Source organism: Eucyclogobius newberryi, unplaced genomic scaffold (genome assembly GCF_026437365.1).
Source record: "Eucyclogobius newberryi isolate DKJ021-1_F unplaced genomic scaffold, fEucNew1.0.hap1 SCAF_8, whole genome shotgun sequence".
Classification (NCBI taxonomy): domain Eukaryota; kingdom Metazoa; phylum Chordata; class Actinopteri; order Gobiiformes; family Gobiidae; genus Eucyclogobius; species Eucyclogobius newberryi.
Genome location: NW_027316500.1, coordinates 23,803,850 through 23,830,930, shown reverse-complemented (window position 1 = coordinate 23,830,930; position 27,081 = coordinate 23,803,850). Strand labels below are relative to the sequence as shown.

The window sequence follows — 27,081 nt, the reverse complement described above, 5'->3', positions numbered from 1 at the left end:
TCTGCCAACGTGGTTTGCATAGAGTCCATCTTTGTGCCCAGAGATCTTATCTCATTCATGAGCGCAGCGTTGCCAGCATCTTGTTCCAAGTCTTTTTAACTTACGGTCTCATGTATTATCAGCCTTGTTTATGATCAATAAATCTTCACTGATGTTTCACTAATAGATTTACACAACAAAAAACGTCAATAGTTCATCATTTACAGGATAATTTGAGTGTTTTCTGAGCCCGTCACGCTGAATGGTAATAGTGGTGGTGGTTGTAGTGTTGATAGTGGCAGGAACAAATGCTTAAGCTTGATACTCCTAACTAATTTATTCTATTATACAATATACTGATTTAAAGTCAATCGTTAAACGTTTTCCAGACTTAAAATGTAAATTTTAAGTCTGGAAAAAAAGATTTGTTGATTTTACTATTACATTGTGTTGAATAATGTCTAACTAACTAATGAACAAAAAAAACTAAACTAAAAGAAAATAGTAAAAAGAGGAGAGTTCCTTCCAATCCTTTGTACAAACACAAGCCTAACATAATTCACTTACAGAAATATCTGAATGTATACAATTTGATTTGGGCACATTAATATGGACCTTTTTTCTAAATGCAGATTGAAAGTTCATAATACCCAGAATATTGTTGAAGGTTTTTATAATTTCTTTACATTTATTTGCCTACATTTCAGAACATATTGAGAGAAATATCACTATTATAAAAACTGTTATTAAAGATTATCTACATGCCAACTCCTCTGCATGTCACCAAGTGAAGATACAATAAAGACAGTAGTTAATCAAGCTGAATTCAAACTTTGTCTTGAAAATATGCAAATCGGGTTGTAGCAAACTAATACAGCGTATCGTCTGTATCTTTGACGTACTACTATTTTATTCGTGGTACATTGACAGGCCAGCCTCTCTGAACAAACCCCACAGACAACGATGATGAATTAGTTTAATGAAAAAAGTGATATGGCGCTGCATCAGAATAACTGTGATAAACGAAGGCCACTGTTGACGCTCCAAACAACACATTAAGAATCAATTCTTATCAAATCATAAAGGACTAAAAGCCATTTCTCTCATACACTTTTAACGAGCGCGCTTCTGTTCTACGGCATATAAATGTGACTGCGTAAAGACTTCACTAGTATGTGTCACTTATGTTCAAATACTAATGGAGCCGTTGCCAAAAATATCGATTCCAGTCTGAGCTGCAAGAATGTTATTTTAGCAGGAAATATTGTGTACTTCTTTTTGCTTGTTACGTTACAAAACCTTTCTGTAGCGGACAAGGATTATCATAAAGAGCTTGTAAATTATTATTTTTGTTTAATTAAGTAGGTTTATGTCAACAAATCAGGTCCATAAGTCAAAAATGCATCAATAAAGTTACGACAGAACAGTCTGTAAATTAAAATATACATAATTATAAGTAGAAGTGTAAAATAAGTGCACAGTCTGTTGAGAACAAACAGCAGACATTCAGCTTAAAGGATCCGCATCAACAACCACAAATGAATGTGTTGTAATAGAATGAAAAAATTGAAAAAAATGATATGAATGAAAAGATATATATAATTTAAATGCACCGTGCAGTAAACAAACCATTTCAGTACGTGTTTGCGCCAAAACCGTACTGAAATGGTTCACTGTTACAGAAGGTCAAAGAACCGATTAGGTGCGAATGAGGACCAAGAGACGTTTAGTAATTTAGCACTAGCACAAAAACTTTGCAGCTATAATTGCTTATAAAAGAGGAGAGACACACACACATTTGTCCTGAAGACGAGTGTGCAGGATCACAGAAACATAGTCACAAAAAAGAAGAAAGATGATCCGCACAACTCGATAAGCTCCAAAGAGATTTTTATTTGCTTCCTGCTTCCGAAGAGTGCAGACGCTTTCCTGCTTGCTCCAGCTTGCCATAGCTGCTTTACTTATTTATTGTGCTTGTTTATCAGTTTTTGTCTTCCAAACATTTTCAATTATGACTTTTTTAAACACTCGCCAGCAAAAAACGGACTTCAGAAACATTTTCTCATCACTCTTATTTTCCTTGTCAATACCAGAAAGCCATACATAATTTTAAAGATTATTTTCTCAACAATGTCATTGATTTTCATTGAGTATTATGCCCCAATAAGCAATTACCAATAGTTTGTGATAAAAATCTACTTTTCATAAAGTAATCTCATTTGGAGAAATAGTCCAGTAAACAGAGTTGTCTTTGGGGGAAAATCTCACAAATCTCATCCGATAATTCTCTCTGTCCATATCAAAAGACCGGCTCCAGATCCAATATGGCGCTGGGTATGTTTGTTTGCTCCACACTTTCAGCTACAGAATGAGACCATCTACAAGTTTTTTCCATTTTTTACCATTTTTATGTTTGGGCTTCTTTAGTGTAAGTTCTGAAGAAATTCATGAGCTACAATCACGGATATTCACATAAGAATCTGAAAAAGGACTCCTCCAGGATCTAAGATAGAAGAAAAATGGCTACTTTCAATCTAAACTGGAGTGAGAATGTGTCGTTCCCAAAACTGTCTAAAGACTAGAAAGACCAGGCTGTATCTTGGAAAAAACTCAGTGCAAAGCCTAAACGATATAAAGATAATGTAAAGTCACTTAAAAAACAGCTTATAAACTGATTTTTACCACTTCAGAGACTAAAGTAAATGAACAAAGGAAAAATGTAATACATGACGTGGCCAAAAGGCAGCAGATGGTGAGAAAATCTGAGTCAAACGTCAAGGTCACTGAGGCTGTTATGGTCGGAGACAGCTCGATAAGACATGTGATGCACGAAAGAATGATAACGCATTCTTTTCCCAGCGTCACTGTTTCTGAGATTACGTCACTCATGTCATCGAGGAGTAAACAGACAGAATGAAGTCATTCGGCGTGCTTGCTAAACTGGAAATCAAGACATTCATAAGTGGAGCTCTTCCAAACATAGAAGATTGCACTACATCTGACGGCACAACACGAGATCCGCACATAAGATGAGCCTGAGCTGACCACAGTGTGTGCTCCATTCTCCCGCCCTCCGGACCACGCAGCGTCCCATCGAGCACTCAGGTCCGGTTAAATTGGCACAAGCCCATCTTCAGGACATACTCCGTGTTGTGCAAAACAAACAAAGGTGAATTCAATGAAGAGACGCCGCTCCAAAGCTGTATTTCTCCTTTTCTTTTCTTTTTTTCCAAGTTTTTCATTTTTAGAACACACAAAACACGACCTAAAAGTAAAAGAAAAGGCAGTATTTCAATAAGTATTTGTATTTATTTTATTTTTCACATTTTGGGAACTCATTGAAAAACGGGAAATTTCTTTTATTAATTTCAGACATAATAGGAAATGCGTTGCTCATATTATTTTGATCTCCGAAGCGCAAACGAACACATTAAAGCTACAGTACACCGACTTCAACCGATAGCGCTCCAAAACAATTAAAAAACGTGTGAATGCACATCCAAACTTATGTCTAATACTGTATTTTCCTGGTGGTCACTTACCTGGTGCAGTTAAATGCCTCTCCTAGTCAGCTCCTAGTGCAGAAGAGTCAAACGTCAAGGTCACTGAGGCTGTTATGGTCGGAGACAGCTCGATAAGACATGTGATGCACGAAAGAATGATAACGCATTCTTTTCCCAGCGTCACTGTTTCTGAGATTACGTCACTCATGTCATCGAGGAGTAAACAGACAGAATGAAGTCATTCGGCGTGCTTGCTAAACTGGAAATCAAGACATTCATAAGTGGAGCTCTTCCAAACATAGAAGATTGCACTACATCTGACGGCACAACACGAGATCCGCACATAAGATGAGCCTGAGCTGACCACAGTGTGTGCTCCATTCTCCCGCCCTCCGGACCACGCAGCGTCCCATCGAGCACTCAGGTCCGGTTAAATTGGCACAAGCCCATCTTCAGGACATACTCCGTGTTGTGCAAAACAAACAAAGGTGAATTCAATGAAGAGACGCCGCTCCAAAGCTGTATTTCTCCTTTTCTTTTCTTTTTTTCCAAGTTTTTCATTTTTAGAACACACAAAACACGACCTAAAAGTAAAAGAAAAGGCAGTATTTCAATAAGTATTTGTATTTATTTTATTTTTCACATTTTGGGAACTCATTGAAAAACGGGAAATTTCTTTTATTAATTTCAGACATAATAGGAAATGCGTTGCTCATATTATTTTGATCTCCGAAGCGCAAACGAACACATTAAAGCTACAGTACACCGACTTCAACCGATAGCGCTCCAAAACAATTAAAAAACGTGTGAATGCACATCCAAACTTATGTCTAATACTGTATTTTCCTGGTGGTCACTTACCTGGTGCAGTTAAATGCCTCTCCTAGTCAGCTCCTAGTGCAGAAAAGCAGGAAAAGAATTGACTTGCTTACTTACTGATACGTAAGCAACTTGTATCCCTTGAGCTTGGGTACAACAGCCTTTTGCCCTTGAGTTAGAAGGTTTAGAAGCTGTTCAGGGCTGCCACCAGTGTATTCGACTTGTCATCTATAATTCTGTTAAAATTATTGCAAAACACACAAAACAATTCCAACATTTTTCAAATATTTACAACAGCACTTGCAAAGTCACTGGTCAGCACAACTTCCAAAATATACCTTGATACCTACTTTTGCATATCAGCTCATTTACTGTACACTCATGTGCGTTTGTTTGATTCCAGGCCACCGATGTAGACACGGGGAACTACAGTGCCAATGCATACCGTCTGATCATCCCTCCCACCGCTGAGGGCCAGGACAGCTTTGTCATCGAGACCTACACCGGACTCATCAAGTCGGCCATGATGTTCCGCAACATGAGGCGCTCCTATTTCAAGTTCCAAGTCATCGCTACAGACGACTACGGGAAAGGCCTCAGCAACAGTGCAGACGTAGTGGTGAGTACAACCAGAGGAGAGAATGAATACTCGAGTGGTCTTGAGTACAACGTCTAGACTCTTTAAGTTTGCAAACAGATACATTCTAAATTCTGGCATTGAGGCAAATGCAGTGGTGAAATGAAGTGGAGCATGATGTGATTTCAATGGGGAAGTGGAGCATTATGTGATTTCAATGGGGAAGTGGAGCATTATGTGATTTCAATGGGGAAACCACAGAATGTGGTATCAGAGCCTTGTTATAGACATTTATGTTCTTCTGATTGTTTTTTTTAATATATCATGATCAACACAGTGTATTTATGATGAAAGCAAAACTTGAAATTATTTTTTAGGTTTTAAAACCCAAATACCGGTACTTACAGAAATTAAGACTCCACAATAGGTTTTCATTGTATCTATCTTTTAATTGGATTGAATTTATTCGAATGTATTTTGTTTATTTAAATGTGTTTAAATGTATTCAAATGTATTTAAATGTATTTAAATGTATTTAAATGTATTTATTTTATTTATTTTATTTATTTTATTTATTTTATTTATTTTATTTATTTTATTTATTTTATTTATTTTATTTATTTTATTTATTTTATTTATTTTATTTTGTGTTATTTACAGACAGTGCATGTTGACCAACAGTAGCTGCATAATATCACATATCTACATATTTTGTAATAGAAAAGCAGACATTTGTACCCTGGACATTCATAAATGTTGGTTATATTTTCAGAAAGCCTTAAAATCAGTAGCATTTAGCTCTGATCTAATCTAGAAATTGGAAATGTATTACAGTTCATCTAGCACTCAAATGCTTTGGAGCACTCTGATAACATTTTAAAGGATCTATCCTTTCATAACATAACTGCCTTGGATGGATGTGAGTCACTGTAGGTTACTATAGGGACCTACAAATACATCAACAAATACTGTATCTCGTGTATTCTTTTCCATCATTAAGCTGTGAGCTGTTTGTGAATGTCTGCCGCGTGGCCCGTGATTGCCACTTGAATAGACTTACGTGCTCTTTATTCGTGGCAGAAACAGTAAACGAAGGGGACACCAGTCTCTGTCAAAGACATTCTGGTTGCAAATGCGAGCGTCACAAAAGCCTGAGAATACAATTACTATAATAGGCCCGTCAGTCTGAAAAACATGGGGCAATCTAATGTCCGCTTTGTAAGGTTAGATTATCTTCATAAATGGCTCGCAGAAAAGACACATTAACATAATATGAATAATTATCGGGTGAAAGTTTCACTACATCCATAATTGTTTAATATCATTTTAAAGCTGGCACCTGATTTTAAAAAATATTTGCAACTCTAGCTTGTTCTCACAAACCAATGGTGTGAGATTTATTGATGGATAAAAAATCGATATTATTGCAAAATTAGAATATTGAGTATATTGTCTATCATAACTATTAAAAGGTCTGCAAAATCAATAGTTTAGGAATATGTAGCTAACAACCCGTCTATTTATTCTTTAAAATAAACAAAATGATGTGATATCTCTGCATTTTTTGTGTGAATTTTACAGTTTTATTAGTATGCTATACTTAATTAACTAAAAATGACATTTACAGGCAGAATGGATGGAATGCAATAATATCACTGAAATAATCCTGAAATCCAAACAATGTATCAGACTGCTAATGGAAGTGAGTTTAGTTTAGTTTACTCATTTTATTTTATTCATCTTAAGAACTTTTTTATATTACTAAAACTTTAAATTAATCAAATGTTCTCAATACTCAATACACAATCAGGCAATTTTGGGGGGAAAATGTACCTAAAGTTCAAAGTCTTGTTGATGGCTCATGTGCAATATATATATTTCACATTATCCATCAAAAAGAACCATAAATCACTGTGAATATTGTCATTAGCGACAAGGACGACTTAATTGTTTGCATTTGTAAACCTTAATTTCAATTGCATTTCCAATATTGTCTTCCTTACCAAACTATTCCCTACCCTTTTATTTGCCTTTGAGTTCAACCTTGCCCTAAATCCTCCAATGCTTTCCTTATCCAACTGTCTTTATTGTAGCCATATATATTACATTGGCGTCTCATTGAAATACGCCCGGCTAACAAGGCCTTAACAAGACAGAAGGAGGACCTGGGACATTGGCTGCCACGTATGAGAGAACAGCGAGTGTTTAAGCATGGCGCTCGTTAATTTTCAAGGGGAAAACCTAATTTCACAGTATCCGCATGGGGGATTTAGCTCCTGCGCTCTCTGCCTGTTGCTATACACACTTAACTGCTGCATATGAATTGGAGAGGATTGCTCCCTGACGCAAAAAACAAGTGGCCAATTAGAGCTTTTTCTAGTGTCAGATATTGTGACAACAGGATTTAACTGACAACTAGATATCGCACCGCTATGTCTCAATTGAAGTGTTAGTTTCTTATATCTTTCTTTCTTTTCTGCAGGTTTCTGTGGTGAACGCGTTGGACATGCAAGTGGTGGTGTCAACAGTTCCTCCTGCGCTGGTGGAGGAGAAGAAGGAAGAACTCATTAGGTACGTAACTCAGCACATAACAAATGAACACATGCATACAGCGCTAGTCTTGTATGTTGAGCCGGCTCGTGTGTCGGCCTGTGCTTTACCGTCGTTATAATAGGCATGTTTTTTTGTTTATTGTGGCTATAATTGAACTAGACAGAGCGAATCGAAACAACACGTGCTAGTCCGCGGTGGTGGTTTGACATCTGCTGGTCTAAACTGAGTGAGTGCACGTGGAGGTTTCGCAGGGCTTCCTTCTGCAGTCAGGCTGTACAATGAAGACTGCTACCTACAATCATCTGCACGGCTGATTCACTTTACCTGCTATTTATTCTGTCCACGTGCTGCACTGAATGTAACCATAGCCACTTACTGTACAGACGTTTTTTATTTTCTGTTTGATTTTAAGTACCGGTATTTTTTATTTATTTTTTCTTGCATGTTTCTATTCTCCTGCTGTTCTTGAACTTCCCGTTGCAACATTGGAAGTTCCACATTGTGTGACAATATGTCGATATCTGATGTTATTTTATCTCATCGTATGTAGTTGAATGCCTCTCCTGGTCTGCTCCTTGTGTTATCGGTCTGCATTGTTACTTCACTGTTACATGCAGCAAGAATACTAAAGTGTTACTGGGATGTTTGAGATTCGACTCAACACTTCAATAGTTCTCAGGTTTAAATGCATTTTGAAATGTGTTTTGAAATTGGAAAAGGCCAGTTATTCAGTTTAAACAAAGTGTATGTCACCAGGCTGGATTGCATTTTGCCCTGATGCCGAGCGCCTCTAACGAGGTTAACTGCGATCACAATTAGCTATGACATAATCAAAACAAATGCTCAGTCAAAAATACAGAATCTCCTCAATAACTGATGTTTTCGTTATCTGTGACGTGGCTCTGAGAGTCTTTTCTGCTTTTTTAAGTCCATAAGCTATCTTCAGACTCATTCTGTGAATTTCTCCCATCTAATCACCATCAGTCCAACTGCGTGCTGGGACCCGATGGTTGGAACATGTGTTGCAATCATGGATCTATGTTTATCTTTGTATGTAATTCTTTCCACCAGTAGATGCTAAAACCTAGGTACTCAAGAGCATGTTTAAAAGCTATATTTGTCCTTCAATGGTAAAAAAAAAAAAGAGTAGTTAATAATAACTTGCTGCTCTCTACCTCTTATCCCAATCTTATTACAATGCTAACAATTATTTAAACATGCATGAATGAAACAAAACTATGCTCTAGTTTACTCCCTAAAACAACCTAACATGGCAAAAGCTTGTAAAAGTTCGTTCTGCATAACTGGGCCTTTAAAGTTGTCTTCTAAACCATTTTACCTGAATGGTCACACGCTTCATCCAGCTTGGCACTGAGAGTCAGCAAGGCTTTTCTTTTATTGGCCGTATTTCGAGGTGTGGATTTTGTGGTGCCTGAAAGGGGATTATCAGAAAGCAGTGTTTTTTGCCAAGAGCCCGATTCTGGAGAGGAGAGAGGGGCACAGAGGGACCATCACAGCCAGAGAGGGGTGCTTAAGGCCGGGACTCTAATATTAGTGCGGATCTGGAGGTGCCGGAAATACTTTAGTGGTTTAGCATCTGGGCTGAGATCAGGCATTAAGGGATAAGGTTGGAGACAAGTTAATGAGTTCTGTTAATTAAGGAAATTCAGGACAAAGTCTTTATAACTTTGTTTGGAAGGTGTCAGAGCGGTTAGAGCTCTCGCCTCCCAATAAGGAGATCATGGTTCGATACCCATGTTACCGTGGGTTCTCCCTGGATACTCCCAACGTCCAAACACATGCAAGTGTTAGGTAAATTGACAAACCTAGTGAATGGGAGAGTGAATGATTGTCTGTGTGTCTATGTGTTAGCCCTGCAACGAGCTGGAACACCTGTTAAGGCCCAAAGTCACTGGGATAGGCTCCAGTCACCCGCGGGTTACAAGCATTAGATGGTGATGGTTGTTTTCACTTAGAATTACGGTTATGTGGTGCATTCAGGTGAAGGCATTGGTCAATATTTCTATGCACGATAGATTCATATATATGAATATTCATAAGATAAGGGCAATATCAGTGTGACAAAAGAAAAATACATGAACAGAAGCAATAGAATACATAAAAAATAAAGTACAAGGTAAATAAAGATTCAGAATTATATCTCTGAACATTAACACAAATATGAAAATAGCCTAAGAAATATCCTAAAGGAAAAGGTACAAGTATTTTATCTGATCATTTACATTTGTGACACGGCCCATTATTACCTTGCACACAAAGAAGAATTCCATTTTTCTCTCATGAGAATCCTCTTTCAACTTCTCTGGTTGCTGTGTTTGTACTCGAGTGCTGTGGTTTGGGCCCAAGCCAAACCAAAACAAACATGAAGGGGCCCACGGATGGAGACCAGCACATTTTAGCAGCTGTACAAGGATGTTGCTTTTTCCTCTTCTTTCTTTATATGCACAGGGAATCATTTTGTGCATTTGTGTGTGGGGAAGATGTCCATGCTTTTCTCTCAACTGGATTTAGCAAAAGTTAGAGTTTTCTGTTTGTTCCGCCCAATCAGCATGAAGTATTTGTCTGAATGTTACACATTTTGAGAGCCATATCCCTCACTGATACTGGATTCGAGAAGGTCACATATCAATCTTACCCCTGCCAGCTCAGGCCCATTATCTCACAGACTCTGCAATCCTAATCTTACAGTTACATCAGCATATTCATAGAGACAAGGTGGGTGACTTGTGCTCATATCACGGCTGGAAGAAGCGTTGTACCGTCCCATCACGCTGCGTAACCTGATAGTAGCATTTCAAACTTGCCATGTTCAAATTCAAATCTAAAAAATCATTTGCAATGTATTAAAATCTTAATTTATTAACTTATTTTCCTATGGCAGAATCTTGGAGAGCCACATCCAAGACCAAATCCCTGGCGCCAAAGTGATCGTGGAGGCCATCGGTCCTCGGCGCCACGGAGACGGCTTCGATCAGGAAGACTACAGTAAATCAGATCTGATGGTGTACGCCATTGACCCGCTGACGAACAGGGCAATCCAGAGACAGGAGCTCTTCAAGTGAGTGCCTCGGTTCTATTAGCGCACGTACAGTTTGCACTCATTTACTTGTGGCGTTCCCGTGCCCCGCAGTACGTGTTCACCTCTAGACTCCCTCTCAAGCCACTTAATAGTTCTGTGGAAAAATCTCCTCTTTAAAACCCCATTGGTCAGTGGTCAGTCTGAAATTGCTTTGAAGGTCCTTTTTTACGCTTTTAGTCTTACATTTTTTACATGTTTTTTGGGGATTTGTAACCTGAAATATTGTCATGGAATACAGGTACTTTATCTGATGCTTTTTTTGTGTACTCAAGATGCCGGTAGATGGCGCAAGCATTCCAGCAATGAAGAAATATTTTCAACCGGACAATAAAATGTATTGTAAAGTGAATGGATGCAAGAAAGAATAGTTTAATGCCATATTGTTGAACGTTCCAGGAGAAAAGGAAAAGAGATTTAAGTTGCAGTGCACTTTTAAATGAACTTAAATATTTTAGGGGGGAAAATATTTGGAACAACAAAATAATTAGTAATTGGACTTAATATTTACTTAGCTCAACAGTTTTTTTGTGCATTTTAAATCTGTAATAAAACCAAATTTACAACATGGACAAAACAGTGGTTGTGTTGCTAAATTGTGGTTTTATTTTGGTCAATTTACCATTTTGATTTTGCAATTGTTTATGGTATTTTGTTACTATTATGCTTTCCTAGAAAAGAAAAAAGCTTTCCAAACTTTGAAAGAAATTGACCTTGTTGTTCAGACCTTTTTTCGGTTTGCTTTTTGTCTGTCCAAAGTATCAGATACCATTTTTCATCTCTCCAGAGGACAGCGACGGTCTCTCCTATCTGTCAACCCGCACACATTAATCTTTAAAAGGCGAACCCCATCCCAGCGGTGTAGCGCCAGTCAATGGGAAATACCTTCTTTTTTCTTGTTGTTTCTTCTGCTCTCCTTCATGCATTTTCTCTCGTGCTCCACTGCTAACTTCATCTGTCACCTTAGCATAACGCTGATCTTTTTATCCACTTAGCCGCTGCTGCTGAGAAAACCTTCATGAATGTGTTTATGACTATTTCAGTTCATTTAAGTCACCCACTTCCAAAGAGCAATTTGTGTACATGTCCTTGACTGTGACCGCAGGAGGACAACAGCAGGCTTTTATTGTGGAAGGGGGAGGGAGTACGGAGAGTGATTTGAATTGGAAAAAGGAAAAACATAATATCATTGCATGTTGGAAAATACAAAGGTAGATAGGAAGGTAGACAGTTATGACATACTTATTTTATGTGATTTTAGAATTGTATAATGAAATTTAAGAATGTGGGCTTCTGTTATTCTGTGTTAAAACAGCTGTATTATTATTATTATTAATGAATTCAGGTATGTGCAAAAAAAATAATCACATATATTTTTGAAAATACAAATATTTTCACACCCTGGGTATATTTTTAACATATGACATTACTGCATATTTTTTGTTGTTTTATTTCTGTTGGATTTCTTGTTTCCTGTTAAATTGATTGTTTTGTGTTTGAAATGTTAATGGTCTATGTTGGTTTTAAAATTAAAAGAAAATTGTAACACAAAACGGATGACAAAAACATAAAAGCAAAATGCATTACTACACTAGGACATGTTTATTTAATGGTGCTTCATAACATGTGCAGTTCATTGAAACAAATCGGCAAGTGAAGCACACTGACGAGGCTCGCTCCACTAGCACTCCTCGCTTAGCAGATTGGAGAGTGCACACCGCTAACCCAAAGTCACAGCTGAATTTGCTTGCTAACCCCGGAATACTCCCGGAATACTTTTGCCAAGTGGCTTGTGCATTGAAGCAAATTTCAGCCAAACCCAACAGATGGAACACTGGCTTAGATAATTACTTGAGACTTTTACTTTTTTTAAAAAAGGTTTGAACTAAGCAGCTGCAGTGAATCTGAAAAATTAAATAAAAATTGAAATTGAGGATATGTTAAACAAAGCTACTTTTTTCTTTTGGTGTGAATTATTACTGTCCAAAAAATCAAGCCATAATAGTGCTAAATAAAAGTGAACCTGCACTGAAATGAAAGATCATAGTTTGTTTTTTCCTACAGTAATTTTTATTTTTTTTGTAGCTGCCACAAAATACATAGAAACCAATAACGCTATATAGTGTGAGTGTGTATTTGGAGACATACAACACACAATATGTCAGTTCTTGTTACATCCCTATAATAAGTAGTACTTCTAATCATTTTATTATAGTATTTCTACATACTCGCTTTAACCTCTAGATAGATAAATGTTCCGAAAAATCATTTGAAGCAGTGTCCGGTGCTGTGATTATGGATGCGGGGCACGTGTCGTTGTATCGTAGGATAATTGCGTGCTGTTCATCTGCGACTCGCCCGTCAGACCTGAAAGAGGGAGAAATAATGCGAGCAGCTTGTATCGGACTGTCCTTACGTCACCTTCAACACGGTCCCCAGTGCGATGTGTGTCCTCTGAGAATAATTAAAGCCAAGGAGCCTGTTAATGACCTTTCCATCGGGGAAACAGGGATGACAGGGATTCGATGTGGCTGCGGACTTAAACTTAAAGTAAAACGTACACAAGCTGCTTTGTCGCTGGTGACATGTTCCTTTTTCCATTTTGAGCTCTTTTAACCATTTTTAGTTTTGTATTGTGAATTGGCTGCAGTGCGGACTTTTCTTCACTAAGAAAACCCATGGATGCAAATATCTAATGCTATAAAAGATCATTGCTGTGTATCATGCTTTTGCAATATTTAGTTTATGGCTTTTTCTTTCCAAATTAGTTATCAAATCATTTCATTGTCATTGCATCAAATTGAGTCAGCAGCATTTCATTTCTCATTTTATTGCGTATTCTAGCAGGCCACACAAGGATAAATCATATTCCATTTAGGGTGACAAGTTAATCTAATAGCTGCTACTTAGGGGACGTTTATGCAAAAATGTGTTTCAGCTCAAATGAAAACACCCGTCTGTCATTTTCTTGACATGGTTGTGATGTTTTTCTAATGTAATGCGCTAAAATGGGCCATGCATGAAGGGACCTCTATTATATATTATATAATATTTGTCTTTTACAGCTGTAGGGTTTGAAGCACCCCTAGTGGCCAGGCGAACGCTCAGCAACATGTTGGGTTCACGTGACATCTTAAAATGAGCTAAATTCGCTGTTCAAAGGTTCATTATGCAACTTTTCTGATGGGTGGTCTGCCATTATGGAGACTTTGGAATTTTACATTGTACAGGAATAAGATGATCTATTATCTCGCTTGCTCTTTATTCAATTATAGTTGTTTTATTTCCCAAAAAATACTGTTAAAAACATATTCTCCTCTCCACAGATCTGGGCAATCATTTATAAAGCACGCAAAACATGTCATACGTTTTTCTGGTTAACTTTGTAATCTATAACTTTACATGCAAATGAACAGTCCGGTCCAAACATTGAACTTTGCGTTGAAGGAGATCTGAGGTCAATGAGACGTGCACTGCAGTGAGTATTCAGGATGTTTGTGTTTTGTCCGTATGCAAATATTTTTGTAAGAATTCCATGCATAGTTTTATAAATGAGACCCCTGAACATATAAAAGTTTAATGCCAAAACAATAACATCAGCAGGGGGATGAGCAGTTGGCAGAAATAATGTCCAGGGGTCTTACTTATGTGAAACTGACTAAAAGTGTAGGCACAAAATACAAACTTTCTCAAACTTTCTGACTTCCTCTCCAGATCTCCTTCTAAAGCATATTATCAAGTTAAGTTGTCTTTTTATAGATCACAAATTCATTGTGGAAAGTCATACATGTAACATTTTTGTACGTACCCACATGAAGTAACAATGAAGTAAGGTGCCAAGATCCCAAACAAACAATAAGATTCAACTTATTATTCAACTTAAAACTGTGAATGATCTGTAGAGTTATTCTAAGGTTCTTGTTATTGAATGACTTGAACAAAACTCATTTAAATTTCACTACAAGCAACTTCAGAATACTGCTTATGCATAAAGTGACATTTTTGAGCAAAAATGCCCTTATAACAGCCTCTTTTAGACACTTAATTTAAATATTTTTGCACTGATGTGTCCAGCCTGTAGTAATACAGATATCAAAACTAGATTGACCCCTCTGTTTTGACTTCTTCTTAACTTTATGGCATTGTTCTTAATCTTTTGACTTATTTGGAACGTCAACCTGCTACCCTCTGGTTAATGGGCACCGTTTAACCCAGTCCTCCACTTTTTTAATTACTACTTTGTTTGTGCTATTAATGATTTCAGAAAACTGGTTCAAAACATTCGCCACACTTTATACGCTTGTTATATCCCATCCCTCTTTTTAGCAAATTCTGAACAATTACCACTAAATTCTATCAATAATTTAAAGTAGTTCAAGACTATGCAAACATCCGCTCCTCCGCACCATAACTCAACTTTTGCGTCACAAACTACGCTTAACCTCGCTGCCTGTTTGTCCCCGTTGTCGCTCTAAATCACAGGTTCTTGGACGGAAATGTGCTGGAGATCAATAAAGAGTTCCAGCCGCACTTGGGCGAAGGAGGCCGCATCCTTGAGATCCGCTCCCCAGACATTGTGGCCAGCGTGAAGAAGGCCGCTCAGGCTGTGGGCTACACCGAGGGGGCTCTGCTGGCGCTGGCCATCATCATCATCCTCTGTTGCATCCCCGCCATCCTCATCGTCATGGTTTCCTACAAACAGTGAGTATAACCGGCCCCAGATAGAATCACCCGCTTATTACGCCAAACCGTTCATCAACTTTATTAAGCTGTCATTTAGTCAGATGCATTTTAATTATGACGAGCCGGGAGAACTTAGCACGGTGTAAACATTCGATGCCTGACTCTAGTTGAAATTTGCAATGATAAATTACACGTGTCATCAATTTAAAGTGCTTTATTCTGGATATTTTTTTTATATTTTTCTGGCAGTTTTTCTCCTAAACAGGTTTGCATTTAGCAAGTTATGCATTTGGAATCCAGTAGATGATCCATTTGTGTTATGAAACGTTGCAAGATAGGATTAAATATACTATCATGAACAGCAACGGAATCCAATATGCTTTTCTTTAATTTTTCATAGAACCTTTACTGTTTCACTTTTCATTCGATGGATAAAGCATAAAAAAAGTATATTTTTGCTTCTTAGATTAATGGAGTTTGCCTACAAAACCTCAATCTTGTATTTTGAATGTTCATACTATTGCAAATAATACAAAATTACCAAAATTGTCAATTTTTTTAATAGTCACTAAACAATATACACCTGCAATCAGTGATAAACATCAGAATTAATTCAGTTGTGTTTATTTTTATAAAACCCCAAATCCCTACAGCAGTCAGGGCTTCTCAAAATTTAAACCGTCATCGGTCAATTAAAGAGCAGCAAAATTAAGACGTGATAGAACTTTTATTTGTCACACAAAGCTTTAGTTTCCCAAGAAATCTAAAAAAAACTGTTTAAAATACACACCTCCCACCGACACCATCCCCTTAGAATGCTTGCAGTTGCTGTTATCTCTTTTTCCAGCCAAAGGATTCCGCCAGCTTTTATTGATATAGTGGAGAAAACAAGTTTATACAGTATACTATACCCTATGGACCGCAACGTCAGGACCTGGCATACCCCGGGATATCGCTTCTGAAAAGAGCTGCGGCCCCCTCGGCTCGCCTCCGCTGTGCATCTTCTCATCACACATGCTGACTGTGCACTCCAGCGCCAATCTCCCGGCTCATGCTCTGTGAAAACACAACCATTAACGCTTGTCTGCCACTAATATCAGCAGCCAACTGTGAGCCTTGTCTGTGTGGATGCTCCTTAATCTACCCACACGATAATCAACAGCGGCTCTCACGCACATACACACACGCGCGCGCGCACACACACGCATACACACATACATACACACATACATACACACACACACACACACACATCGATTTGGAGAGCAAGTCGAGCTGTGAAGTGAGGCCAATAGAAAAGTCATTAGTTGGAGTTTAATTGGGATTATAGTCTTTGACACAATGATAAATGCCATAAATTAGTATAAAATTAATAACAAATGCTGGGTTACCTGACTTTTACAGTGTTAAACGAGCAATTTCAGTTCAGTTCATATGTTTTTATTGAGCAGTTTGTAATAATAAGTCAAACAAACTCATTTTACAAACGAATAAGTAATAGGAAATAGATATTTAAACCTGTTTAACTTGTTCTTAGCTCTCACAAATCCTTTACAGCATTGCTAATGTTCACATGCATTTAGAACTGCTTTTTCAGATGGAGAAGTGAAACAGGGTGGACCACTCTTGCATAGCCAATCAGCTCTCATCTCAAGTTTGCAACAGATAAAATGTTGTATAACTAGATGAAGACTCAGATTTTTGTCAAAAACGACTGATTTTACAATAAACTTTCTGTGGGAGGAAATAGAATGTACTAATTCATGACAAAAAAGTAGAGTACTTCCGCTTTAAGTAAAACCATAGTTATCTTGTCTGTTCTAGTACATGTAACCTACAGCACACTCTAGTGGACACTCATATCTGTCTACTCCATCGGTCAGCCAACAATTCTCCATAGTAACAAACAATAATTTCTATCTCCATGGATGGCAGGACATTTTTACCTGTCACTGTACTCTTCGTGATGTCAATGCGTCTAAACAATCGCACAATTGGGATGTTTCCTTACAATAAGTGTACTGCCAGCTGACACTGCGACTTGCCTCGTCATTAGCATGCTCTTGTAGGCGCTGAGTTTAAGAAATGTTTGTCGGAAGCAGATGGAAGAGGCTCTTGTCCTACATAAATACACACAACTCAAAGTGGCTCACACTAGACTTGACACACCAGATGGCACTTTGTTGTCTGACATCACAGAGGGGGAAAAAGCAAATTAGGAAATCATTGTGTCATTTGCTAGTGTCAATGTCGCTTATTGCATTTGAATTGTAATGTGAGAAGAAAATACACACCATAAGGGGAAGTTGTATCTAAGCAGGTGGATTGAGGCACAGGACAAAAACAAAAACAGGACCAAAACAAGTCTACGTCAGGACTAAAATGGTTATTCAATAGGGCCGTGACCTCTGGGCTGGATAAATGCATGATGTACCAGCACTTTAACAAATTATGGAGTCACTAAAAATATCCACAACACTAGATCTCTTTCAATATTGATAAAAATAACTACTGCTTTATTTATATTTTTGTGGAAATATAAAATGGAAAATGCTTTACCAGCATTGCCAATCCAGCACTCAACCAGAATTAAACAAGACTAGTACCACCAACCAGGTCTGAACCAGGACTATCCCACAAGTGAACGACAATTAAACCAGGACCAAAACAGGTCTGAACTAAAAAATATATATATATTTTTTTTATATTTGGAAGATAGGGACGTGGCCAGATCAGATCGTTTGGAGGGCTTGATCTGGCCCCTTGAATATGCCTGGTATACAACATGGTTAATAACAGCGACTCTATATAATAATAATAATAATAATAATAATAATAATAATAATAATAATATCACATGTAGAGGTATGTAATATACATAATATATTATAAATATAGTATTTTTAAGATGTGCAACAGTTTGATAAAGAATACATCATCTATAATCATTTAAATGTGTTTGTTACCCATACTGCATATGCTTTTTATGCATTCCGTTACTTATATTTAAATCTTTGGACAGGCACAAGTACCAAAACAATAAAAAGTACACAAACTACTGGTAACTATGCACAGAATCCATACTAAGCAGGCATCACGCTGGCAAGGTAAAAGCTTGTTATTCTAAATCAAAGCCACAAATGCTATCGATATGTGGAATCTGAAATTGCCTCTGATGCTGTAATTATCCCAGTGACACACTTATTGGATCGCTGCTTTGTAATATGATTTTAATAACTTTTTTTCTCTCTCTCTTTCCCTCCCCCTTCTTTGCCACCATCTTCTCCAGGTTCAAAGAGTAAGTCATGTTCTCCTCTGATTATTGTTGAATGTGTTTTGAATGATGGATCATTTAGCAGAGTTATGTTACATCAAAGTCACAACAGAGATCCCAAATATTACAAGAAACAATTTGCCTCACGACAAGACTCGCCTGCGCGCTTCACAAAGAACTGCACAATCTGTATTATTGGAGGCAATTGGGTGAAACGGCAGTATTCAATATTGCTGGAACAAGGCAAGAATAATTGAATGTGGACAAATCCATTGTATTCATGAATATATCTCAAAAGTTGTAATTACTTAAATAAAAAACATCAATATTTAATTGAATTAGGGCGGTTAGTGTTATAGCTAGCATTTAATTTTTGTTTTCAATGCAATTACTCTATTTCAATACAACTACTGAAGCTTCCAGCATGATTATGTACTTTGTTATTAGTAGTCATCTTTTTGTCACATAATTACAGCTTTTTTTCCTATTTGTGATTCAGCCTATTCTAGCTGTAAAAAAATAAGCTCCTAGGAATCTATAATGAAGCAAAGAAATAGTGTTTCTACTCCCAAAATACTCAGTGCCCTATTTTCAGTTAATTTTAATTATTTGGCTCAGGTTTGTAAAATGAATTACCATGTAACTTTTACTTTCAAAAGTTGTTTTATAAAGTTAACCTGGCCTGTCTTGAAAGCTGCTGTAGATTAGAGTTTATTTGCTTCGAGTTTGTAGAAGCAGAACAAGCGCCTGTCTAATTCAGATTATATATTTATTTGTTGATTGATAGATTAATTGATTAATTGATTAATTGTTTGATTGATTGATTGATTGATTGATTAGAGAAAGAACTACAATCACAAATGAAAATATAAATTCAATTCATTTTGCACAGCTTACACAGGCACAAGTTAAAGTCTAGCTTGGACTTTCTTCACGTCAATATTTACTCTGAAATAATGATGTATTCCAGCTCCTAAATGCACATTGTCTCTTGCATGCTTGGTAACCGTCATGTATTATTAACAAGCGCGTGTAACAAGTCTCCACTGTGCACAGGCGACAGGCTGAGTGCGCTAAGACGGCCCGGATCCAGCAGGCTCTACCTCCAGGGGGAAAAGCAGCCCCGACACCCTCCGTGGCTGCTCCCGCCGCCAATGTGTACGCGGAGCTGGGAGGGTGAGTCCAGGCTGACATTTTAAACCATAAGGCCAACTCGTGTCAGCAGCTCATGCACAAAGCTGTTAGTGCACTTCCGCTCAGACTTAAGAGCAGAGGAAACAGTGCATAGAAATTCAGCTAATAATACTAAAAATGGAATGTTACTCTCGTACCGGAGTTGTGAAGTTGGTAAGTCGTGAACAACTGGACAGAATGGCAAAGGCAAATGGTCATCTTTGTTAATTAATGCACTGTAAATTACATAATTACATTTCACATTACATTCAAGGGTGCACGGTGGCAAAGGCGGTTAGCGCTCTTGCCTCCCCAGAAGGAGATCATGGGTTCGATTCCCGGACCAGACCAACATCACATGATCTCTCTGGGTGGAGTCTGCATGTTCTCCCCGTGTTATCGTGGGTTCTCCCGTCCAAAGACATGCATGTGTTGGGCAAAATTGGTGACTCTAAATTGGCCCTAGTGAACGAATGTGAGAGTGAACTGTCTGTAATGTCTATGTCTCTGTGTTGGCCCTGCGACAAGTTGCCCACTGTCCAGGATGTACCCCGCCTAAGACCCGAAGTCACTGGGATAGGCTCCAGTCACCCGCGACCCCGAAAGGGAACAAGCGGTAGAAAATGGATGGATGGACATTTATTTCAATGCTCTTGATTTGAAGCTTACTGAACCTCAAGCAAGACTATTATTGTATTGTGTCTCTTACTTAGGAACAGCATCATACAAATCCACCCGAGTAGGTTCACGGGAACAGATAGTAACGTTAATAAATTATAATTACACTGGCCAAAACCATTAAGACAAGTCACAAATGGTGAATACATCTCATACACAGAATATGAACTGCAAATACTTTAGATCTCATTATTAGTTTACAATGATGTGCAAGTTTTCCCCAGAATCAATCTATTTTGAGTTGAATATATTTGGTTTGTATTTTGTTGTTGCATACTTCCTGTTGAGATGATTCAGCCTTAAAGCAATTATAGACTAGAATGATGCAAATTCTGCTCCATCCTTCCCGTTATAGCGTTTCAAAACTATATCACGCTGCAAGTAAAATGTGTTAAAAAATATTTGAACAGTAAAATGTGTCATTGAATCTACCTCAGCCGCAGTATAATGTATTCTGTGTTTGTGTAGCCCTTGCACACATTCACTTACATCGTATTCAAATGACTTTCATGGCTGGACCCGACTTGACCACAGCGTACGTCTGCTTGTTAATCACAATTCTTCTCACTTTATTAATACGAGCCTTGCTTTGCTCCTCGTTCCCTTAACATAAATCACTGCAGACGTTTATGTGCCGTGCATTAAACTTGCGATTATGTCTGTGTTTTCAACTTGACCTCGTGCGTTTTTGCGGAATTGTCCTTCAAGGTGAGAGCGAGGATTCGGAGAAAGCCTTAATTTATGGAATGAGTTCTGAGATGAGATAAATTTTAACTTAGGGTTAGGTTTATGGCTGTTTGGGGGATAAATCGTTTAAGGTGTCAATGTACACAGTACATTGAGTAATTCTTGAAGAAGAGCTTGTTATGTTAACAACTAGTCCCCCTCAATTTAGTGTTTCGTACACTGGCTACTGGGTTGTTGTTGTTGTTGTGTAGTAATAATAGTATCCATAGCACTACTAGTAACAGCTGCAGTTGCAATATCCATCCTAATAGTGGCAGTATTGTGAGTTTCAGTACTACTTGATCTTATTAGTAGAAGAAGACGATTAATGGAAATTTAAAACTATCCTAATTCCTATCCTTTGAATTCAAGTTGAAATATTTTTAATACAGGTGTTAAAACATGTTTGCACTGAAATAATATTTTTTAGTGGCATTTAAATAAAAGATGGGAAACATTTAGGTTCGTAACAACATCACAACTGAACGAGGACATTTAATGGAGACCTGTGAAAAGCTTTACAGCGCACACAGCAGATGTTGACTAGCACTCCACGGCTAACTGGTGCTTGTGATTTTGAAGCAGGACAAATGGGCTCTTGAGAGGACTGACTGTCGTGACTAAGTATTGGTTGTTATGGACGCAGTTTGGCAACATTTTAGCGTGTTGTGTTAAATGTTTCTAAGAGTCTATTGTAGTCTGTGAGTGCTAGAGAATGTTGGTGGCTTTTATGTTGCTTAAAACTCAATATAATTCAGTGTAACTATACTCTGGTTCAGTAACTTGTATTTTGTGTCAGAATTGTCTTAATCTTCTGAACAAAAACAAAAAGTAATGTACATTTGATCAATGTAGCGCAGTCGGTAGCACATATTCCACATATATATCTAATAAGGAGGATGATTCCAGCAGGTATTATAGTCATTATAACAGTTTTAATACAAAGAGTGTATTATATTTTGCTCTGATTATAACATATAGTAAGTAAAGTTTTTTTTAATACTATTAGAAGTTAGTTGAGAAACATTATCTTTTCATCTAACCCCTTTCCTTACAAAAACATCACCTTTTTCATAATTTCATCCTGACATTCTAAAACACTATTCAACACTTTCCATTGTTGTCTTCATTTTACTTTTCCATTTTAGTCTTCTTACCATCTGTCTGTTCTGTCTCCATCTCCATTTCCCTGTCTCTCTGGATTCAGACTGCAGTAAGTAATACAATCATATAATATTTTTTAATAGTCCATAGATGATATGCACAGACTGTTTTGTATAGAATATATTAGACCTTGTCAAGAAATAGTCTTTTGTCCTGGAGCTGATAATGTAGTGTATTTAAATTGGTCTTATAATAATTTCAGCTCTATGTATTATAAATCCCGTCTGAAGCAATGTTCTTAAGTAGATAGCTGTAAGACTTTCCATCTTCTCTAGCTCTGTTCATGCCTCTCAGTGTCCTGTCTGATTCCACTTTTTTACTTGCGCCTATCGTTTCCATATTCAAACCAAAAGATAAACACATTTATATCGTGCAACTTATTCAATTTGCATATGATAGACACAGATATGTAAACCCGAACAGCAAAAATGTGTACAAACCAAATGCCAAATAAAATCCTTGGCGGTGCCTAATATTTTGATCAAAACAATTACGTGCTAGTTTTCTGTTTTGTTGAAGCAAAATGTATCCCTTACGTAAAATAGGGATTATCTTAACTGAATATTGCATTTGAATGATTTATTTTGGAATCCATCATGCATACTGTCTGATTGATTTCCCTTTTCTTCAACGTCTTGTATTGCACTCCCCAGACAGGCCACTGAGTTATGCAACATCCATAGCGTTATAGAAAACAATACTTGCATTAATATCAGTTTGGCTCGCTTGCTCCTCCTCCTTTTTAATACATTACCCATCTATCTTCACCTCTTTCATGTCTTTCTCTTCTTCACTCCCTCCTTTCACTGGGGCAGGGTTCAGAAGTCAGTCACTGTGGAGGCCAATCACCGGGGGAACATTGGCACCTTTCCGGGTTGCGCCACAGCAGCCCGGGTTAACGGAGCACTGCACGTCGGCATTCCCAAATCAGACAGCAACGTGACCTACCTGTCAGACCACCACCCCTTGACCAGGCACAACCCGGTGTATGCCGACTACAGCCCTCTCAGCAGTCCTGAGTGCCAGACGACCAAGGAAATGCCATTCTCCTGCTCTCCCACTCACCCGGTCTGGACAATGCCTGCCAGAATCCGAGGCGGATTGCTTGGATACGAATCGCCAAAGAGACAGGCGCTTATGAACCAGTCGGAATGGGAGAGACACATTCTTCAGGCAACAGATAAGAGATCCAGGGAGGGGAAAAGAAAGACTTTGGATGCGCTCCGTCCGAACAGATCGGAAACTAAGCTGTCAGTGCGTGATCAAGCCCGGCAGTTTGAAGACTTGGGCCTCCTGCTCAACTCCCAAAGGGATCAAGACACTTCAGAAAGGCTGCCCTGCATCACGGACTACTCTTACTCTCCTGGGTTGATAGGGCGAGACGAACCTCCAAGTTGGATTATCAGTCAAAGGGACAGTTCTTGGCCCATGCCCGGCTTGATACAGACGCAGCCTGTTCTGCGAACGTACAGCAACAGTATCGCCGACTACATGGCGAACCAGCCCTGTCAGATCACTGTGGAGATTATTCCGGACCCCCCTGAGATACCCGCTCCTCCCCCGCCTACCGTGCCCAAGCGGCCACCGTCACCCACCACCTCTCCGCCCTGTAGTCCTTCTCCATCCCCACCCACGTCTTTCTACCACACCCCACCTCAGGCCTCTCCTCCACAGGCCTCTCCTCAACAGGCCTCTCCACCTCAGGCCTCTCCTCCACAGGCCTCTCCTCAACAGGCCTCTCCACCTCAGGCCTCTCCTCCTCAGGCCCCTCCTCCTCAGGCCCCTCCTCCTCAGGCCCCTCCTCCTCAGGCCTCTCCTCCTCAGGCCTCTCCACCTCAAGCCTCTCCACCTCAGGTCCCCAAACGTCTAGCTCCCCCACCACCACCACCCCCACCACCACCACCACCACCCCTCCCTCCGCCACCATCCCCATCCCAGTCAGCGATCCAGTTTGTCCCCACATTTCTACCGTCAACCTCTACGTTGCGGCCAGTATCGGAACGCAAACGCCCAGCTTCCATTCAACCAGCGTCTAACTCTGAACCAGGCAAGAAAAAAGAGCTGAAAGGCATCTTAAAGAATCTACAGAATCTTGCTGAACTTGAGAGGTCGGTTGCCAACATGCACAGTCAAGTAGACAAGACTAACAAGGTGCCCAAGTTTAACAAGAAGCTGCAAGTGACGGAGGATTCAGAGAGCGCTATGGAGGCACCCAGCTCTGATTCACAGCATGAACAGGGCATGCCAAAAACCTCACTGAACTCCACGACGGTGAGCAGTGCTGAAACTGGAACAAGTCGACTGGTTGTAGTCTCTGAAGAGACGGACCAGTTGAACTTAGACGACCCGAGCTCTGCTGACATGAGCGAACAGTCCTCCACCCACTCCACTATTTTCTGAACTGAAATATCACCTCATTCTGTCCATGTTTACAGTTTGAACACTGTTTTCTCTCTGTTTACTGTTTTTCATTTTCTACTTTCTTAATGAATTCTAGGTACATTTTTACATTTCCACTTTGAATTATATGGCGTGGTTGAGGTAAATTAGATCCAGCATGTGTTGGGGCTACAGAGGAAATTAACAAATGTGAGAACATTTTATATTTTACCCAGCGTTGAATTGTCAGCTCATGCTCAATTCAGTGGAAATGTATTTTACAAGTGCTTAAAATTGTGTTGTTGTTGTTGTTTTTTTTCTAGACTTCCTGTAATCAATGGCATTATAGCGCCACCTGCCAAACACTTTCTGCCCCCTAGAGCATAAACGAAGCATTCATTAATCCATTTTGCGTAGTTTAACTGCCATTTTACGACCTCTTTATAAGTGCTACAGTTTACGACAGTTTACGACGGTCATACAACACTTCTTTTTTAATTGTAATATCTAGACATTAAATTTTAAAGCCACCACCCCTTGTGAGTATGTTTCAGTTCTTAATCCTTACATGAACCTTTTATCACTAAAGCTTTGAACTAATTGAATTACCAGCAAGTTTCTAAAGCACACAGCTGTGGGCCGTCTTCAGTAAACTTCTGCTGATGTGGATTAAGTTTGGTTGCTTGCACAGATAAGAGCGTGTAGTGAGTGGGATGTGGTTTCGGCAGACTACAAATTACTCAAAAGAGAAAATGATCAGATTATGTAAGTGTCAACTGGGCCAACAAACTCTTATTGAACATTAAAATAAAGATGAATCAAACTTTTTTCTTAATAACTCCCCTGGTGCTGACGAAGTATTCTAAATATCTAAAATGTACTTCATGGTCCAACGTCCCTATAAAACTTCAAGACTTGTGTTGTATGTCTTTCAATAAAAAGCAATACAAAAAATGTTGATTAATACGCTATACTAGAACTTACTAGAACTAGAACTAAAATATACTTTGACTGAATTTGTTGAGCCGACTATGTTGAATTTACATTTTGAACACAAGCTGAACCATTAAATAAGATGGGAAAATGTGATTCAACACTGAAAACGAACAAACCATAATTAAATGCAACAATCACCTCCCCTGCTATAATGCACTTGGGCCTATTTGTTGTCGTCTGAACGGGCCTCCTGTCAGGCTTTTGTTCAGCTAAGAGTCTACCTCTGGGCTCTTGTCTGTGTCCGCAGTGATCCTCACAGCATGATAAAGCAGTCACTGTGATGTGGACTTGTGCGCTGGCAAAGGGCTAATTAGAGAACCAATCAATCCTTTACAAGCCAGAGCCGCTGCCTGTGGGACTGTCAAGTAGTGTTACCCTCCACTTTGCTTTTTCCATCCAAGTGACCTTCTCCATGTCCCATTTGTCCACTCCCCCTGCTCCAGCGCTAATCTGTAAACCTCCAGAGATTCCATTACCTTTTTAACGCTAATTGCCATGCAGCTGCCCTTCCCATACCTGCATGCACTTCCACCGCTGTGTTGATTTTCTTGTTTGTTCTTCTCCATGTGCCCTGAGGCGAGCGGTCCCAGCATACTACCAGAGCGGTAGCAATGTTTCTTTCATGCCGCGTTTTTTCCCCCTCGACGACCAAATCGAACACTGGCTAATTTTGTATTCAATGCTCACGACATGGGGTAATCTCTTTTTTGTAAGAAACAAGCTGCTCACACGCTGTTTATTTCAGACATAAGTGCATTAGTAAAAACCTTTTCTTTAGGTTGTGTTCTAGATATAGACGAGTCTCCGTTGCTGCCGATGGTAACTCGTAGCAATAGATTGATGATTTCAAATTAAATTTACCATGTGGTATTGAGTAAATTAGGCGTACATTGAGCTGTAATTAATTGTTTTGTTGTTGCAAATCAAACGTTCCATAAAATATCCATCTGTTTGGTTGTTGTTTTTTTAACACAACATTAAAATGGGACTAAACAATAAAGCAACTTTTTTGACTCTAAACTCTTGTTCGTGGCATTTTACCTGGTGAATTCTTCTGTGCTATTTTAGTACAAAACAATTTGCTCTGAATAGTCAAAAACCAAGTGTGTGCTGCCATCTTTGGTTAAACTTTGCCACTGCATTTCAATAAGCCTGATGCCAGAAGAGACACTCACCTACAGGAAGAGTTTGAAGTCAAGTCAAGGGCTCAATATGAACACCTCTTATTGGCAACAAAGCTCTTAAGTCAAAACCAGATGCCTAAATATTCTACTCAGTTAGGAAAGAGTTAGCCTGATATTTCCTTTACTAGATCGTTTAGCATAAGAACCTTTGGAGCTTCCTAACCAACAGTAAGGAGCTATTAAACGTCCCAGAATCCAGTGCACAGTGCAATCCCCCCAAGCGTTTCCGAACATAGATGATCTCTGCACAATGAGTTTGTAATATTGATTAAACGCCTCATACTTCATGCAATTAT

The 27,081-nt window shown here is 38.7% G+C and overlaps 1 protein-coding gene across 1 annotated transcript in view; it reads left to right on the top strand.

The window, feature by feature from the left end:
* Positions 1 to 27,081, top strand: part of LOC140351528 (protocadherin-15-like) — a 315,578-nt gene that overhangs the window by 278,321 nt on the left and 10,176 nt on the right. Inside the window, exons 28-34 of the mRNA XM_072437379.1 lie at positions 4,705 to 4,920; positions 7,361 to 7,449; positions 10,334 to 10,510; positions 15,011 to 15,229; positions 19,542 to 19,661; positions 23,042 to 24,598; positions 26,392 to 26,420. Coding sequence (XP_072293480.1) covers positions 4,705 to 4,920; positions 7,361 to 7,449; positions 10,334 to 10,510; positions 15,011 to 15,229; positions 19,542 to 19,661; positions 23,042 to 24,598; positions 26,392 to 26,420 — 2,407 coding nt within the window. The remainder of the gene's footprint in view (positions 1 to 4,704; positions 4,921 to 7,360; positions 7,450 to 10,333; positions 10,511 to 15,010; positions 15,230 to 19,541; positions 19,662 to 23,041; positions 24,599 to 26,391; positions 26,421 to 27,081) is intronic.